We start from the raw sequence: 15,310 nt of genomic DNA, 5'->3' as shown, positions 1-15,310 counted from the left end.
AGTTGAAAGGCACTCACAAATCACAGGGCATGCCGCAGTGGTTTTAACCAAGAAAAAAAAAAAGAAGACCAGAATCTGTATGTTTTATGCACTTTTGACAGACTTCAAAAATTCCTACTTTCCTAGAGGTGGAATGCTTTAGGAGGGAAAATAGCTACTCTAGTTTAGCATGAGCTAGGACAGACTGGCTTGCACCCATGCTGGTAGACTTTCCTGGCCTACAATGAAGGGAGGCAGCATTGTCCCTGAAGTACTAGAGATTGTTTCAGTCAATGGCGCTAGACAGTGTGGACCAAAAGTATGTCCAGGACCACTCCAGTACTTTAACAGTACAAAAAATTGATTTCTGTTGAGTATATCACCACTTAGCATGGGAGCACTGCTCAGGATAAGGTCATTCTCTCAAAGGACAGCAAGGCACCTGTGAAATGGTAGGGTGGGAACCTATGGTACAGCTCCGCCATACCAAACATCACCAGGATGCAGCCCTTCCACAGCTGATGAGCTAGACTGTGATTACAACAAAATCTACCTTCCCTTTGTTCCAAGGCAGGATTGCTGCGCCACTCAATACATTTAAATGAAGATGTAGCGTCTCTCTCACAGTTCTGTTAGATCTATATTTAGCCTTTGAATGTAATATACGTAAGGGGGTGTTACAGGGTTTACAGTAGACCTTCCTTTAGGTTGTCTGGGATGGTTTTCATCCTCACTGAAATTTTGAAGACTTGGGTCTTTTGTAGAATTCCCACAAGCAGTTACAGAATGCATTCTTATGCTAAAACAGTTTTGTTCACTGGTTTATTGATTTCCTGTTGACCGATTGATCCTGTTAAGGATGCCTCTGTTAGTGGAACAATAACAAGAATAAGAATATTCCCCAGGTAACTTGCATCTCACTTAGCTGCCCAGATAATCAAAACATTCATGAGAATCTGTTGACAAGTAATTCATGGTGTATACTGTAATAAACTCTCATCTACTTAAGAATTTTTGTTTCATGATATATATCATACCAATTTTTAGCATATTCAACAACAGTGCCATAAAGAATTAAATCTGTGCAGAATAAAAAAGAATAAGCAAAGTACATTTTGGAATGAACTTTTTAAACTTAGTATTCCAAAGTCTTTTGCAAAATGTAACCCATTTATCAATTATATGCTTGTGAGACTTTAAATGACCATCTTTTTTTTTTTCCATCCGAAGTCTCAGAGGAATTATTAATTTAAATTCAATGATTTATCCATGGGAGCATCAACAGGACTCTTCCTTTGACCAAAAAGCCGCCAAAAATATAAACTATTATTTGCTAGAAGAGTAAATACACAGCAAACTTTCTCTGATATTGTAAATGCACCTTTGCACCTTTCTCAGGGTAATAATTAAATTTTACTCCTCAGGATAGTGGTAAGAGATAGGTATAGCATGCAATGTACCTTCCTCTTAACTGTATCATGCTTTGGGCAAAAGCAGCAGCCCAACAGTTGCTCTTCTCTTCAAGGGTGATGCTGTGGCCAAGTATAAAGGACAGGGACATTTCCTATTGGCTGTATCTATAGTTTTAACTGTAGTCTAGGACAGCTTTAGTACACTAACTCCGTAACAATTGCATTTTTTACCCAGGTTATTGTCTACACTGCTTAGGAGAAGCCAACATTGTGATATCTGCTGACATCCAGAGGTCTAGCACACCTGGAAGTCAAAGGGAGCTGTTGTTGGAGGTGAAAGGATAAAGAGAGAGGTATCACACAGGAATCTGACCTTGCGGTTTGAAGAGACAGGAGTGGATAATATGAGAACTGGAGAGGTTCGGAGATATTACTCAGGTTTGTCTGGGAGAGAGGGAGCGAAAGAGGAGGAAGTGCTACCCTGTACAAATCACGCTGCAGAATTGTGCAAGGTCAGAAAGCTTAGTCACATCCATCTAGAGGCTTAGGTTTACTGGATATCAAGCATACCTGGCAGGATGGAAATCCACTTTGTTCTTTTGACTCTGCTATAGTCTGTGCAATGCTAACCCCTTTAGCTGTATCTTATATATAAACTATGACTGACCACTTGTGGAACACCTCTGAAATTATATATACAAAACATCTCCACTAATACCTAAACATATCATACAAACTGAGGCAAGGACATTTCATTCTATCGTACTACCAATACCACTACACCAATACCAACTATGGAAAATGACCCATTATTTCAGTTGAAGTAATGTAAAAAGAATATGATAGAAAAAACTAGATTTCAGTTATAATTGTTAGGGTAACCAAAGACACATTTCAGGGTAGATAAGAAAAAAAATATATTAAAAGACTTGGAAAATGGTTCAGCTGAAAGTAATTTAAGATGCTGAAAACTGTTTTCTCAACTTAAATTTAGGTTATCTGAGATTTTAGTACCAATTCCAATGTACTCTCTTTATAATAGCAAAGGCATCTCCATAGAGCAAGTCAGCCCAACCAACCAGGGCCCCTCAGAAGTCTTTCAGAGGGGGTTGTGGTATCAAGTCTTAGGCAGCTACATACTTAACGTCAGTTGCTAATGTTCGAAAACATGTATTGCATCCTAAACCCTTAACATTGTATACACGCTGGCCTGCATACAAATTGAGTTTGCTCATTTTGCTAGGCAAGCATTGAACTTTAAGTTAAATGGTTACTTAAATGTTCCAAACTCTCTTTTTACTGTAAAACCGCAGGATGGGATACGTGTTCTCCAAATATTAGCAATTTAAAGGTTAAACAGCTGAAGAAAAACAAGGAATGAAAAAAGCAGGGGCAGGGGTCAGTATTTCCTGCAGACACAATATGAAAAAATAAATCTTACTAAATCTCAGCAAATATGAAAGAAAATGGTTAAGCAGCTTAGGGAGCATGGCTACATTCCACTGATTAGGAATGACACTCTGATGTTTGAGAATTGCTTCCTTTGGGCCACCTGCTATGATGACTGGCTTAGAAAGGTTTAAATCACAAATGAGTTTGGTAATTACTTGGATTGGCTAGCATAATGTGAAGCAAACATAAGGTTAACCAACAATTAGAGTGGAATGCAGAATGTGCAGAAAAGAGAAATTTTCCATGTTGCTCCAGTTGTTTTTCTGTTTTACTGAAGGGATGTATAGTAAACTAAATCAACCAAAGTAAAATTCTTTTTCTTCCACTCAGGTGCCAACTTAAGTTTTCTAAGGAAAAGCAATGATAGACTAAAATGGTACCTTTGAAAGTAATTTTCTCCAGCAGTGAGGTAAGAGTCTCCCAACATGAGTTTGCCTATTTTTAATTAAAGCTAGTTATCTCGTTGTGAACTATTTAATATCTTCCCTGTGAAACTGTAAATGTTTACAGACTCACAAAAGGCCAAAATTTGAATCTGCTGCTTAGTAAAAAATGCTGTTCCAAATACATTCCAACAGCTGTTTAATAATGAAAAATAACATTGAAATAACGTGGTTTATGCCAGAGGATGCTACAGGCTATTTGGTAAACAGTATAGTAGCATTCATTTGTCCCACAGAGTCACTGATGATTGCTTAATAGCGCTCCATCGTTTAAATCCTCAAAAAACTACACGTAGTTGAAGTGAAAATTTTCCTTCAAAAAGATGTCTTGTGCAAGTAGCTAAATCTGAAAAGTTAGGCAATTCTTTTAATATAACACAAATGTTGGCATGTTATTTTTCCCTCGTGCAGATATCAGCCTGCTGTCCACATTAGCAGGGCCAGCCTTGTTATCCCCCCACAAACTTTCACTGAGATCCCTTCCTCTACAGTTATGGCCCTCCTGGAGCTACCAGCCATGCTGTCTTTCCCCAGCAGTGATGTGAAGAACAAAGGTAAGTGAAATGGGAAAGTGAAGAGGATCTCTCATGTGGCTGCTGCCATGCAGCAATACATTAAGGGACTGAAGTTCTCCATATCTTGCAAAACATAAAGGTTTTTTCCACCTGCGAGGAAGACAACCAGCCTCTCTTGACTTCTACCCAAGTCTTCTATTACAAACAGTGAAATAGAACAAAGGGTAAAGGAGAAAGAAAAGAACTGAGGTCAGTGCTAAAGAGGATAATTCAAAGTTATCCTCTCTAGGGAAAGAGGAAAAGAGGAAGGAAAAGCAGAAGAAAAGTGCCCGAATAGTAACCACAAAATCCTCAGGCTTTGAAAGTGTTTGGTTACTTTGGTCAAAAACTATCAAAAGTTAAGGTTGTAAGAAAATTTCAAAATCAAAAAAATACAAAAATATTTACAAGAAAAATTCTAAAAAAATTCTCTTTAGAGCAATTATAAAAGCTTTTCTCGACTTATTTTCAAAATTTCTGGGTTTAGAAGTTTGAAAATCATGGCGTGAAGAATTGTTTTACTAGCAGATTTATTTTTTTTCCTGGAAATGTAAGGGCAGAGTCCTAAAAGCTGAGGCTCAAATCTATCTACCACATAAACATGCTGCAGAAGAAAGAGAAAACACTCTTTATTCTGCCCTGAAAATAAATACAAACTCAACTTGGACCAAAGCTCACTAAGGTTCAATAATCCAACCCTGTGTCCTTCCTGATCAAAAAATCCTGATCATTCCAGGTTTTTGTGTAGAAGTGAGATTTTTCCCAGTGTTCCCCCCCCCCCCCAAAAAAAAACCCCACACCAAAAAGCCATTCCAGTCATATGCTGCCTGTAGTCTTGAGCAGAAGAAAGCTAAACCTAGTTATTTTTCAAGTCTCTTTATAGCTTTAAAGGAGCTATAGATGAGAAGTAGATTACTCTTTAATGCTCTACATGAAAAGTTACTTTATTATGAATAATTTACTTCCTTTCTCCATTTTGTATTGACCAAAAGCTTTTTCTTTCTATGCTTTTGTTCTAATGTTCACATGTTTTCCAAAATAAGTGCACTTTGTAAAGACTGAGAAAATAAAGGCAAGATATCCAGATGTCTTGCTGGTCTCTAGAGCGATAAACAGAAAAATCACTGTATTTAGTCTGCATTAAGTATTTCTGTTTGACTACAGGGTTACTAATAATTAACCTTGCATGTCAACTCCTGTTCTATGGACTGCTGATTTTGTAAATTCATGTTCACATTGTAAGGATTAAAAGCATAGTTTAGCAGATTACAGTGCATTATCAGAGTGGGCAATTACTTTGGTCTGATTCAATTATAATTCTTATTCCTATTACAAGTATAGAAAATATCAGCTCAAGAAGAACAGGGCTGAAAACTTTTTCTAGTGCACCCAAAACTTTTAAATACAAACAACGAAAATAAATGTTTGCCAGCTGGCTATATGGGAGCCTGAAGATACCTGTATTCCATCCTAGTAAGTATATGCTCATATAATCTGCTTTTTATGTCTTTCATAGGCAGCTGTGGACACAACATTCAGACAAAGATTCAGTCTAAAATAAATGTGATCTCATGAATGAATGCATCTAGCACATGAAAACACAAAGCATAGAAGAAAACAGAAGAAAATAAAAGAAAACAAAATCCGTTACTTGGCTGACTCCTGTTGTATGTTTAAGAGTGAATTCAGAGAAGATATTCCTGACCCATGAAACACAAATATATCCCTATCAGTAACTCTCTGGGCCCTGTATGAAGATAAGCCTACAACTGCATGTGTAAAATTGTTATGTCACTGCATGATAGCAGAAGCCAGGAAAAATCCAAGAAAGTATCCCTAGGGTATCAGTGGCAAGAGAGAAGTTTGCAAAAGCAATTGGTTACAGAGCCTGGAGCCTTGTCAATGTCGTCAAACTGAATTTTGCTATATGAAAATTTTTTTCAAACCACTGACGCTCTCATCTCTCACAAAAGGATTAACAGCAAAGGGGAATTACATCAACCTTGTATAACTTCAATCCATGCCAGGTCCACTCTACAGGGAATCAGAAGTCTGTACCAAGCGGACTATTGAGTATGCCAAGCATGCCATCGGTTCACTTTCCTTAGCACATTTATTTCCTGCAGCAAGCTACCTGCCCAGCGATTCCTCCAGTCTTCCGAATCTTTCTAGTGTTAAGGAAAATCTCCAGTGAAAGAAACTACAGCATCAATGATTCCAAGCAGAGATAAATGTTACACTTCACATCACTGTACCTACACCCATAGTGCCCACCAGAAAAGGCCGAGGCACAGGCCTGAGCAGCATCCCACCACGATCCATGATAAATGGTTAGCATGCTTTTGTCTCAGGCGAACTGGACTTTCCTAGAGAATGCCCTGGAACAGTTTTGGGAACACAGGCAAGAGACTGTTCCCCATATGCAACTTGTTTGCACCCAGCCTGCTCTTAGACATGAGAGGTTGTTAAGGGAGTTTAGCAGTATGAAGACAAATCACACCATGCCAGTTGACCAAGGGGGCTGAGGACAGTCTCTAGCCATTTTCTTTACTAGGTAGGACATACAGCTATCTTTCCTTCATACCTTGCTTCACTGTTCACATTAGATGTGTAAGAAATAGGTCCTAGCCAAAAAAAAAAAAAATAAAAAAAAATCATGTTCTGAATACTTAACTCCAAAGTCCAAAACCTTGTAATACACAGTTAAGCTTTGTAATATACAGCACAAGCTTCTTTAAGAGGCTGAAACAGTTAAAGACAAGAGCAAGCAATCTGCTGACAGCCAGTGAATTTAAACTTTTCAATACCAGCTGTGGGAGTTGACTGTTGCACTGGAAGAAGGGGAGTTTGGTTCCAGCTTTTTGTCACAAACCATCCTCATTCCCTCTGTTTGGGCTTTTACTCGGCACATTTAAAAACAAAGACCAGAATGATATAAACAAAGACCAGAAGAATATAAACAAAGGTTTAAAATTTAATTTATCACCAAAGCCAGAAACAGTCATAGGACATGTGCTTCTGGATTTCTCTATGTGATGATGCACATCCACCTCGTACAAAAGGGGGGTAAGAACACCTAGTATTTACCTTAAAAATTAGCACTTGCACTGAATAATATTTTTATTTCATGGTTAGTTTCAGCAACCATGACTTGAGACGCTGCAGTATTACATATGCTCAGTTAGAAATTTACTCAATACTTACTGGTGGTCCCCGGGGTCCTGTTGGACCTGCTTCTCCCTCTGGCCCCCGTTCACCCTGGTTTTGGGATAGGAAGAATACAACAAATTTGAAAAGTGATTTCTTGCACAAAGCAAAACTTTTTGTTTTTCTAGATCTTCTGAATAAGATTAATGATCTCACCGGTTTACCAGAATTTCCCATCAAACCTGGCACCCCAGGGGGACCTCTATTACCCTGTTGGACAAAAGATGAAAGATATTAGCCAAATCAATTGTTTACTGTTGCATTTTAAAATAAAAAAATAAGGAAATCAACAGTGTCCAAAAAAGTCAGCCTGTATTCATGTTTTAACTTCCATCTTTATTTTGGTTTTCATTTAACTTTCACCTAATTCCTTCTAATGTTTCAAAAGTCAGATTTCAGTTCTTTTGTTGTTTACATCCTGACAAATCCCAAATAGACTTGACTGCTGCTCTCAAATCACTGAAGGATAATATAATTCTATGTAATTTCAGAAGAAATTCACATCTCAATCTAGTTTTCTTTTTCAATTACTTATCATTAAACCTAAACATTTTTGTCTGAAGCATTCCATAGTCTCAATCATACAGTACTTTCTTAAACTTAATTGGAATTGATGTTGCAATTTGGTGGTACATAGATATCACAATCTCTGATTTAATCAACTTATGGCAGCTAAAAAATACTATTCTTATTATGAGACCCCACATTTCAAACTGTAGTGAGATAGCCATGTCACATGCCTCCTCTAGCAATGACTTCCACAAATTTAAAAGGAAATGGCCTTTTTTAGGTATTATTTAATGCCTGGAGTCATTAAAACCACATCATGTAGCAAAATAATAATGAAAAACCACAGTACTAAAGTCGATAAAAGAATGTCTTTAATTCTTTCAGCCAAAGGCTTGTCTCTTACCCCAACAGAAAGTTAATAAAATTTCACTGAATACTTTGGAACTTGATAAGCACAAGTACAATATTATAATAAAGTCAATACCCAAGATGATTTACCTTTGTCCCAGGAATGCCTTTCACACCCGGAGAGCCTGGCAAACCCTGAAAGAAGTAATATTTACAGTATTTATTTGTTGTTAAGGGGATTGGAAATGGTGTTAAAAAACATCTTTATCATGTTAAAGTATTTTTAGTCCTTTAACTTGATATCCAATAGCTTTTATGCAATAATGATTTTTTTTTTTAATCCAATCGCACTTTTATCCAATAATGGACCAAGCTTGAATTCTTTCTACTCTCAAATTAACACAAAAGGAGTATTATTCCTACTTCATAAATTGGCAAAAGGAGCATGGAAAAGTGAGTTGTGGCTTTTCCTGGCTTATACTACAAATAGATTCTTTGTCGCAGTATTCTGAGGCTGTAGGTGGAGAGTTTAGTAAATGCTTTTTGTTTGCATTTCATCCCCCTCCTCACTTCTACTTGACAGTTCAGAGCAAGTATGCTTTTACCAAATTTTCTTCCAAGCTCAAGAGCTTACTTCGTATGACAAATTTACTTCCAGTTCTGTTTTAATACAGCTCCTTCACTATATCCTCAGAGCAATTACTCCTGTAGCATAGTGTTTCAAAGAAATTTCTGTTTAGCTTTTGACAATTGGCACGGTTTTCAAACTTACTGAGTTAATGTGCAAGGATTACCTTCTAAAAGGGTCCATGAAGCACTACTGATTCCCCATAACCTCACCACAGGGGATACACTAGAAAACTTGGTCCCCCCCATGGAAAGAAGTATGAGCGTGATGCATTCCAGATGTTCTGAGACAGCAGAATATCAAAAGGAGGTGATTGTTCATCTAAGGTATGTTAGACTAGCAGGACAGCTCTTCCAGTTCACCCTGGGAATCGGTTTGGCCCTGGTCAATACAATGAGACCAGCTCTAATCGTGGGGTCACACCATAATATCCACAGGGTCTCAGACATAAGAAACGCTAAAAGAATTGCATACTGTCCGCAAACATTTCGTAAGACCGAGTTCCTTACTACAGTGTCATGAGGAGATTTAGGCTTTTGTGCAAGTTTTGGATACACATAGCGGAATTTGCCCTTGCATTACACGTACTCTTCCTGAGCCTTTTGCTTAGGTTTTCACTTAATTTACTCCAACATTGGCATCAAACTAACCTATATGTGGCCTTTGTGTGATTTGAACTCAGCTAACATTCAAAGGTAAAGTACGAGATACTTACTGGCAGTCCCTGAAGCCCTGCATCACCTGGAGCTCCAGGTTTTCCTGGTTCGCCCTGAAAAATATTTTAAGTTGTAATTTATGCAAATCAAACAAAAGGGAAAATTTTATTTCTGGAACACAGAGCTGCAGTACTTTTGGATCTGCAGGATGGGAAAGTTCATTCAGTGACCCTAATAATGTGCATAAAGCCTTGGGCAGCAGCACAATAAAAAGCCACAAATGAGTGAATAAATCTGGGACACTACCAAAGCCTTACTTTTGCTCCAGGCATTCCAGGGATCCCTTCCCGGCCATCAACTCCTGGTAAGCCCTTGAAAGAAAAAAAAAAAAAAAAACAAAAAAAGGGAAAAAAAAAAAAAGAATGTATTGTTGGAGACTCTTTGCCTAAGTACTCTGATATACAAATTAGCATGACATGAAGCAAATGAAGGAATTAAATATACGTACAGACTCGCCTTTAGGCCCAGGGAGACCATTTATTCCTCTTGTACCTTGAGGGCCCTAAGAATAATAATAATTTTTAAACACACTGAAATGACAGATGCAAAGGATGTCAACACATACTCATTCAGATATGCATTACTTTGAGAGTACAAATTATGCTGTATGTTTATATGCTATAAGTAACCAATGTTTGCAAGTCAACATGAGTTGAAATTTGTCTGTGCTCACCCTTTCTCCCTTCGGACCTTCCTCTCCCAGTGGACCTCTCTGTCCTTGATCCCCCTATAAGAAAAAAGAAAAAAAAAAAAAAGATTATTTTAGCAATAAAACCAGAATAAACTTAGTTGTATTATTAGCTAAAACCACCAGTAAATCAACAACAGTACAATTCACACTTGGTTAAAGCAGACATCTTAAACTCATACTATATTTAAAAATGCAGTTTCTTAACACTGCAGCTAACAGCTACATTTAAAAAAACACAGCTCAAGCCATCCCCTAGGAATTCAGGAGTGTCTAAGCAAAGGATGTTGCACTCACTTCTTCAATCCATACAGTTGCTGGCTATTCCAAGCATAAATTCCAGCTGGGGGGGCAGGAAGTGGGGAAGAATTATAAAAAAAAAAAAAAAAAAAAAGAAGGCACAAATTGCCCTGTACTGGTTTTGTTCTAATGAATGAATATTTTCCAGTTTAAAACCTGAAAATTCCAAGCCATCCTAGTGCACAGTAGGACTCAGAATGAAGAGGTAACAATAACATAGTGAGGCTAAAATGTGTTTGTCTACTCCATAATTCCTTGGAGACAGTAAGGGATTCTGGACTTGACATCACTGTCATATCATTTATTCATCTATGGGAAATCAATGGAACTGGATTAATCAGAGGCTTTTCTGATCGACAGCCACTAATTTTCAGGACTTAGTATCTAACTGGGTAGTCCCTGGGAAGTGTTTGGCTAACACACACTCTACTTACAGGCGCACCAGGAAGACCTTGAGGACCAGGGTCACCATCAAGCCCACGAGCTCCCTACAAAACAAGCAGGTAATGCAAGACATTAAAATGAAGTACTGAAACACTAACAATTTATGCTCCCTAGTGGTTTGCTGGGAGCTGCAAATTCTCTACAGCTGAGGGATTTTTTTATAGCTTTAATTTAATTTTTAAAAAAGAAACACCAACCCAAACAAACAAAAAAACAAACAAAGGAATTCTGGCAAACTTTATATTTTTTTTAATCTGTCCTGTTTTTTTGTGGAGGTATGAAAGGTGTTGTTTTTAACTATGGAAAAATGTCATTCAAAAAATGACATTCAGTTCATTCTCTAAAAAAGAAAAAAATCATATCAGACAGCGAGGAGGTAGACCTTTTCACGCTGCTTCAGAAAATGTTCGTATCTTCCTTAATAATACTATATACTTCACCACATAATAGAATAGCATTAAAATGTGAACTGAAATCAAGTGCAGTGCAGCTATTTTTCTCACATATGTTTCAAGAAAACAAAGCAACTGCTACCCTGTAACTAATTTAAAATGGAGAGAAAAAATAAATGTTCTCAAAAAGATTTACTGAGAATAAGGAATTCCTTTGTGAAACAGATGTAGTAAATATTTCAAATAGGCAAAAGAGCACAAAAATGAAGGTAAATAACTACGAAGAATTAGAAGATACAAAGAAGGCCAGAAAAGCAAAGAAAGATAGTAATAGCTTAGCAAAGGTGTCTGAGAGGTTAGGAAGGATCACTCGTGAGAAGGCTCATAATCAGGACAAAATTGATGTTTCTGAACACAGACGATCACGGAATAAGATTTCCAAGGTTTCATTTCTGGAGAAGGAGACAATGGCATGATTGCTACATTTTACTCCTTCCAGAAGTTTTTGGCATATAGATTGAGCAAGAACATAAGAATACAAATGTAACAGTCAGTTTTGAAATAACAGTTAGAAACACATTGATGAACAGCAGGAAAATTACTCAGCAAAGACCATATAAACATGAATCCTAATGGCAGCAATTTAAGACACAAAAGATATAAGAGACAGAAAGAATGGAAAAAGAACAAACTCTCAATAAAAAAATCCTGACAAAAACTGGGACAGTGGAAGCAAAAGCCTTCAAGAAGATGCAAATCACAGGAGGGACTGCTTAATAAATTTTAGCTTTAAATAAAATATGCTGTAGCTTATAACAGCTGTAACTTGCTACCTTGCTAACTACATACTTGCAGACATGCCAAACTGCTATAAATCCAAGGATCAGAGGAAAAGGTGTAAAGAGTACATATACTTCATTAATGAGAAGGACCAAGCTTCTTTTTTTCCTAGCCAGAAGTACAGTAGCTGTGGAAATACAGCTATCGGGAGAGAGAAAGTGTAGGGGAAAAAAGGAGAAATTTAAATAAGCTTTAAAAACATGCAGGGGTGTACATTTTTTTATCCAGGCCATTTTATGGAAAGCAAGGTTAATACTTACTTTGGTACCTTTAGGTCCCATTATACCAGTTATACCTCTGATACCCAGGATGCCCTAAAAATGAAAAGTATACACAAATTATGCTTAAATCTTTTCATGCTGGTTTTCAGGCAGAAGACTCAGAGTTTTACATGCTTTTTTAATGCTTATTGTACTATTTTCTTAGTATAAAAGGAGAAATCCAGCTACTTCTGTATTAGGATTCTTAATTGATATAGTAATGTAGTATTTTATTAATTTAAGACTTTTTAAAATAATAACAAAACCATCGGGTTGAATGCTACAACCACAAATAGGCCTTAAGGACTGAAAAAACCCACTGATTTCTCTTCTTGACTACCACAGAGTTGAAGCATTTTCCCTGTGCAGCCTGTGTGACAGGAACACACGAAGGCCTTCTTTGCAAAAGTGCTGTGTTGTCTTAAGTGGGGTATAGAATGGATGCAGGAGAAACGTACCATCAGACTTTATAGAACTCTAGAGGTAGACAAAAAATCAGGCAATGTTTTTGAGAATACAGGTGCTAAGTTTATATGCCCACCACACCTGAGAGGCTGGACTGATTAGACATCCAAGTGCAGCACGATATTTCATAACTGTCATCATTTCCCTTGAAAATACAGTCTCGTGGGAAATTTGGCTTCAATTATTTCCTCTTCCTGAGAGACTGAAATTACATGACATGTCTGCTCTCTGAGAGACCAAACCCGCAGGGCATTTGTCCTGCAACAAGTATTGTTTCATTAACAACTGTGTTAATGAAACAGCTACAGGCGCTTCAACGCAGCATAGGCAAACCTTCTTCTTGACCAGACTCTACATGAGCAGCCCTTTTACTTGACGCCAATGAAGTCAGATGGAACCTTGCACACAACATTTAAAGCTGTGTCAGCCCAAAATGTGAGAAAAAAATCACGATAACGCAGCAATGACTCCATCAGACCAACAGGGGAGAGACCCACGGTCTAATCCTTGTTCCAAGATCAGAGATGGAAGTAGGCACACTGTGGTACTTGCTACTTTCAAACAAAAGCAACACCTCTCCCAGAGGTGGCTATCTTATGCAAGTCTTCTTGGCAATGCATTACAAAAAAGTGTCTGATTACTGGTGTTGCTGTGGAGACCGGATTCCTAATCCCTTCTGTGGATCTGAGCCTTACATTCGTTTAGGTAAGAAACATACAAGAAAACACAACAGAGCCTACAGCCTCTCTGTCTGTGCCTCTGAAACCTTGTCTATCCTCTTTTCCACATGAATCTTTTCCACAGATTGTCTATCTGACATCACTTTCTGCATATTATGAATCCTACCTTTCAATAAGAAACAATTATTTTAAAGCTTATTTGTAAGGTCATCAACTGGTGAAACAGTAAAGTGAAATGAGTAATGCGTTTTAAAAAAAAAAAAGGGGGGGGGGCAGAAGGAAAGCCAGTCTCTAATTGTTTTTTAATTCTACTGTGTTATTTCACAGTGATTGGAACTTTACCAAACCACATTAAATGAATCAATCCCCACAGGCCCTTCAGACAGCGGAGGCTGCATCTTACACAAAGACTTTCTCTGCATCAGGGCACCAGGGATATTTTTTTTCAGCATCAAACACAAGAAGGATTACACCCTTTCCTTTATTTAGTCTCTGTTCTTTCTTTATCTTTCTCTAGTCCTAATCCAGAGGTTTATGTTGTCTTATGTTCATAAAGAATTCTGTAATTTAGGATTTGGATGTCATGTGCATCAATGTAAGCTCCTCTACAATATCACATCCAGACACCAATGGCGTTAAAGAAATAGTTTCACACCTAGGAAAAAAGCACAAGACCACATCAGAAAATAAATTATAGAAATTAAATATGTCATGCCTGTGCCTATTTCTCTTACTTAGAATGAGCCCTTTGTTCTGTTCAGCTGTGGTAACCATAAGAAGAGCTCCTCATTAGGAAACTAGCTGAGGAGGTATGTGCTAGAACAAAGTCAAGTGAAGCAGGACAAGAAAATAATTCCAAAATCATAGATGTGATTGAAAGATCCTTCCTTGACATGCTAAAAGCCAAAAAAAAATAAGAAAAATAATAAAAAAAAAAATCTGTTCTTCAGTGGTTGCTACTTCACCCTCAAGTTTTAGCTAAGCCTGAATTTCACAGTTGACCATGTTTTAAACAAACAGTAGCTTTGCAAGGATGAAGTCAGAGTCATCAAAATTGTGGAAAGGAAGGGCAATGAAAAAAACAAAACAAAACCAGCAAAAGAACCACAAATAAAAAAAAACCAAGTACTTGCACAATCTAAGCACAACACAAGATTTAGGACATGAAATACTTTTTAAAATAAGCCTTTCCACAGAACTATCTAGAGCTTTGTGCCAAGCAATAATGTAGCTTTTTGGAGGGACTTAAATAATTCTACTTTCACTCACAGACAATGTGGCAGAATAAAGAGGAAGGTGCGTGGAGATTTTATAATATCTGTTTTCTTACAGTAATAAGAAAAAAAAGATATGACATAATAAAGCAAATGGGTAACACTATTTAAGAGGAAATACTTTACTGGAGGGCCTTGAGCTCCCACTTCACCAATGGGTCCTTGGTCTCCTTCTTCACCCTGGGAAAGCAAAAGGAATACATCTGTAGCTAATCCATAGCATGCATATTGCTCCCTCATCATAGAAGGGACATTTACTGCGTGCTGTTTTCTATCACCATGTCCTTCTTGAAGGAAACCCAAATGAAGTCATACTACTTCCTCAGAACATAGACAGATACCCATTTAGGTTCACTTTCCATTCAACTATTAGTCAAAAGGGTAATTTCAAAGCAACCCCAGTATAAAAAAGAATAATGGTATTTTACTCTTAATCTGTCCTTCCTTTGATGTTGTTTTTTTCCCTGATGTTAATCTCTTTAGCTTTTGTTCTTCTTTTACACTAAAAGTGTAATGAAAGTATATTCATATATGTGAACAGACTGGATATGTTAGTAGCTTTGCATCACAATATCTCATTGCGCTTCAGAATTTTTGAAAACTAAAATGGTAAAATGCCTTATCCTAAGAAACCCCTATATGATTCGATGATAACCTCTCTCATACAGTCACAGTGCACTGTAATGGAACAACAGTACTTACTGCCAGTTTAATTTGC

At 37.4% G+C, this 15,310-nt stretch overlaps 1 protein-coding gene across 2 annotated transcripts in view; it reads right to left on the bottom strand.

Annotated features, from left to right (window-relative positions):
- The window catches only part of COL9A1 (collagen type IX alpha 1 chain), a 75,180-nt gene that overhangs the window by 25,163 nt on the left and 34,707 nt on the right, over nucleotides 1–15,310 (bottom strand). For both annotated transcript variants that reach the window (XM_074581455.1, XM_074581456.1), the window contains exons 19-28: nucleotides 14,719–14,772; nucleotides 12,174–12,227; nucleotides 10,672–10,725; nucleotides 9,923–9,976; nucleotides 9,698–9,751; nucleotides 9,507–9,560; nucleotides 9,249–9,302; nucleotides 8,056–8,100; nucleotides 7,204–7,257; nucleotides 7,045–7,098 (exon numbers count right to left, since the gene is read on the bottom strand). In XM_074581455.1, coding sequence (XP_074437556.1) covers nucleotides 7,045–7,098; nucleotides 7,204–7,257; nucleotides 8,056–8,100; nucleotides 9,249–9,302; nucleotides 9,507–9,560; nucleotides 9,698–9,751; nucleotides 9,923–9,976; nucleotides 10,672–10,725; nucleotides 12,174–12,227; nucleotides 14,719–14,772 — 531 coding nt within the window. The remainder of the gene's footprint in view (nucleotides 1–7,044; nucleotides 7,099–7,203; nucleotides 7,258–8,055; nucleotides 8,101–9,248; nucleotides 9,303–9,506; nucleotides 9,561–9,697; nucleotides 9,752–9,922; nucleotides 9,977–10,671; nucleotides 10,726–12,173; nucleotides 12,228–14,718; nucleotides 14,773–15,310) is intronic.

The sequence above is a fragment of the Larus michahellis genome, chromosome 3 (assembly GCF_964199755.1).
Source record: "Larus michahellis chromosome 3, bLarMic1.1, whole genome shotgun sequence".
In the NCBI taxonomy this organism is placed as follows: Eukaryota; Metazoa; Chordata; class Aves; order Charadriiformes; family Laridae; genus Larus; species Larus michahellis.
This window is presented reverse-complemented; position numbering and strand designations above follow the sequence as displayed.